We start from the raw sequence: 2,120 nt of genomic DNA, 5'->3' as shown, positions 1-2,120 counted from the left end.
TAAAAACTTGTGCCCCATCCCTTGTTTAATTTTATTGGCAACACATTTATGTTTAAAGCTAAATAAATTTAAATTCTGAATATTGGCAAGTGTGCAATTAACTTCTAATGATGAATAATTACTGTTCAATAAGTTTGAATACGGACTTAGAAATCATATAACTTGGTTTCATAGTGCGGTAGGAAGTTGCAGTTGCCTGACGGCCCTTCTCTGGGGGCAAAAACCGTTTCATCTCGCTCGCACCACTTGTGTTTACCGCCTAGTCAGGTGACGTTATCGGCGCTATTTTTAGCAGGGCTTTCCCGAACAATTCAAGTGGTCAAACTGGACATTTCGAACGGACTATGAATATGGGGATAGCGTGGTAACATAAGTGGAAGTGCATACAATACATACATTCATTAAAATAAAAATGCCTTTTCATGTGATGTCCCTTTAAATATCTTTGTCCTGACATTTTTTCCTTAACTAATAAGACAATTTTAGCAAAACTGGTTCATCTGGGCTAACAATGAAGATTTGGTATGTAAGTATGTTTTGGCATGGGGAAGTATATCAGTGACCAGTATATATTTGGTACAGGAAGTATATCAGTGACCAGTATACTTAAATAAGTGCACAGCTCAGTAAATAAAGAACTTGTTACTGGTGGAAGACTATGGATTGCTTTGCAAAGCTTTGCCTGAGTAAGGTTTATATAGGAGCTGTTGGTATTAGTTAGCCTTTGGCTTACAGTTCTAGTTGTCTTATCAATGTGATAAAATATGGCTCATTCTAGTTCAAGTTTGAATTTTCACTCTACAAAGATTCACAACAGAAGTCACTTTTTTCAAAAACACATTATTGCCGCTGTAGCCTGTCCTTTTTATTTATTAGACCAGAATCTTGAATCCAATACACTGGAATTTACATATGAAACAGCAAGAAGTCAAGTCATCTCTAGCAGGCTGCTGAAGGTCACCATGACTGACCTTGACCCTGCCATGACCTTGCAGGTGTATACCAAGATATTGGAGTCAGACCTAACATTGATGTTGTACCGTGCCACCAAAGATGAAACAGTGTCTTCAAGAACAGTACAACAACATGGCATTCCTATACCAGGTAAGCTCTGTCCCCAGAGAGAGCACCACAACACAGCATCCCTATACCAGGTAAGCTCTGTCCCCAGAGAGAGCACCACAACATGGCATCCCTATACCAGGTAAGGTCTGTCCCCAGATAGAGCACCACAACACAGCATCCCTATACCAGGTAAGCTCTGTCCCCGGAGAGACCACCACAACACAGCATCCCTATACCAGGTAATCTCTGTCCCCAGAGAGAGCACAACAACATGGCATCCCTATACCAGGTAAGCTCTGTTCCCAGAGAGAGCACCAAAACACAGCATCCCTATACCAGTTAAGCTCTGTCCCCAGAGAGAGCACCACAACACAGCATCCCTATACCAGGTAAGCTTTGTCCCCAGAGAGAGCATCACAACATGGCATCCCTATACCAGGTAAGCTTTGTTCCCAGAGAGAACACCACAACATAGCATCCCTATATACCAGGTAAGCTCTGTCCCCAGAGAGAGCACCACAACATGGCATCCCTATACCAGGTAAGCTCTGTCCGCAGAGAGAGCCCCTCAACACAGCATCCCTGTACCAGGTAAGCTCTGTCCCCAGAGAGAGCACCTCAACACAGCATCCCTATATCAATGAAATGAATCACTAAAGACAATCTGCCCCCCCCCCCCCCCCCCCCCCCGCCTCTTTCTGCTTGGCATGAAGAGACAAAATAAATTGGCGGAAATTCATGCACTTTGGAGTCTGGCGTCACCCCCAAGGGTCCATGGGTCAAAACCTGGAAACTAAAGAGATTCCTGTCCTGTTACCATGTATACAATTGCTTCAGACGAAGGGACAAATACACCCACATTGTTATGATTGTCTTTAAGATTCTACGCCCTGCAGGTAGGGCGTAAGAATTGTACCTGCTGCCCCCAATTGCATGATCGTAAGAGGCGACTAAATTTGGGACCTTATCTCTTCTCTCCTTTCTAAATAACTTTCTTCTTCCTAATGTCTCCCTTGACAATGCCTCACTTTTGGCCATTTGTTGAGCGTTCGCCC

The 2,120-nt window shown here is 43.6% G+C and overlaps 1 protein-coding gene across 1 annotated transcript in view; it reads left to right on the top strand.

Annotated features, from left to right (window-relative positions):
• Positions 1-397: 397 nt before the first annotated feature.
• The window catches only part of LOC110458785, a gene marked incomplete at its 3' end in the record, with an annotated part of 2,809 nt that continues 1,086 nt past the window's right edge, over positions 398-2,120 (top strand). Inside the window, exon 1 of the mRNA XM_021510692.1 lies at positions 398-1,104. Within this exon, the coding sequence (XP_021366367.1) occupies positions 765-1,104 (340 nt within the window). The remainder of the gene's footprint in view (positions 1,105-2,120) is intronic.

The sequence above is a fragment of the Mizuhopecten yessoensis genome, unplaced genomic scaffold (assembly GCF_002113885.1).
Source record: "Mizuhopecten yessoensis strain PY_sf001 unplaced genomic scaffold, ASM211388v2 scaffold9771, whole genome shotgun sequence".
Classification (NCBI taxonomy): Eukaryota; Metazoa; Mollusca; class Bivalvia; order Pectinida; family Pectinidae; genus Mizuhopecten; species Mizuhopecten yessoensis.
This window is presented reverse-complemented; position numbering and strand designations above follow the sequence as displayed.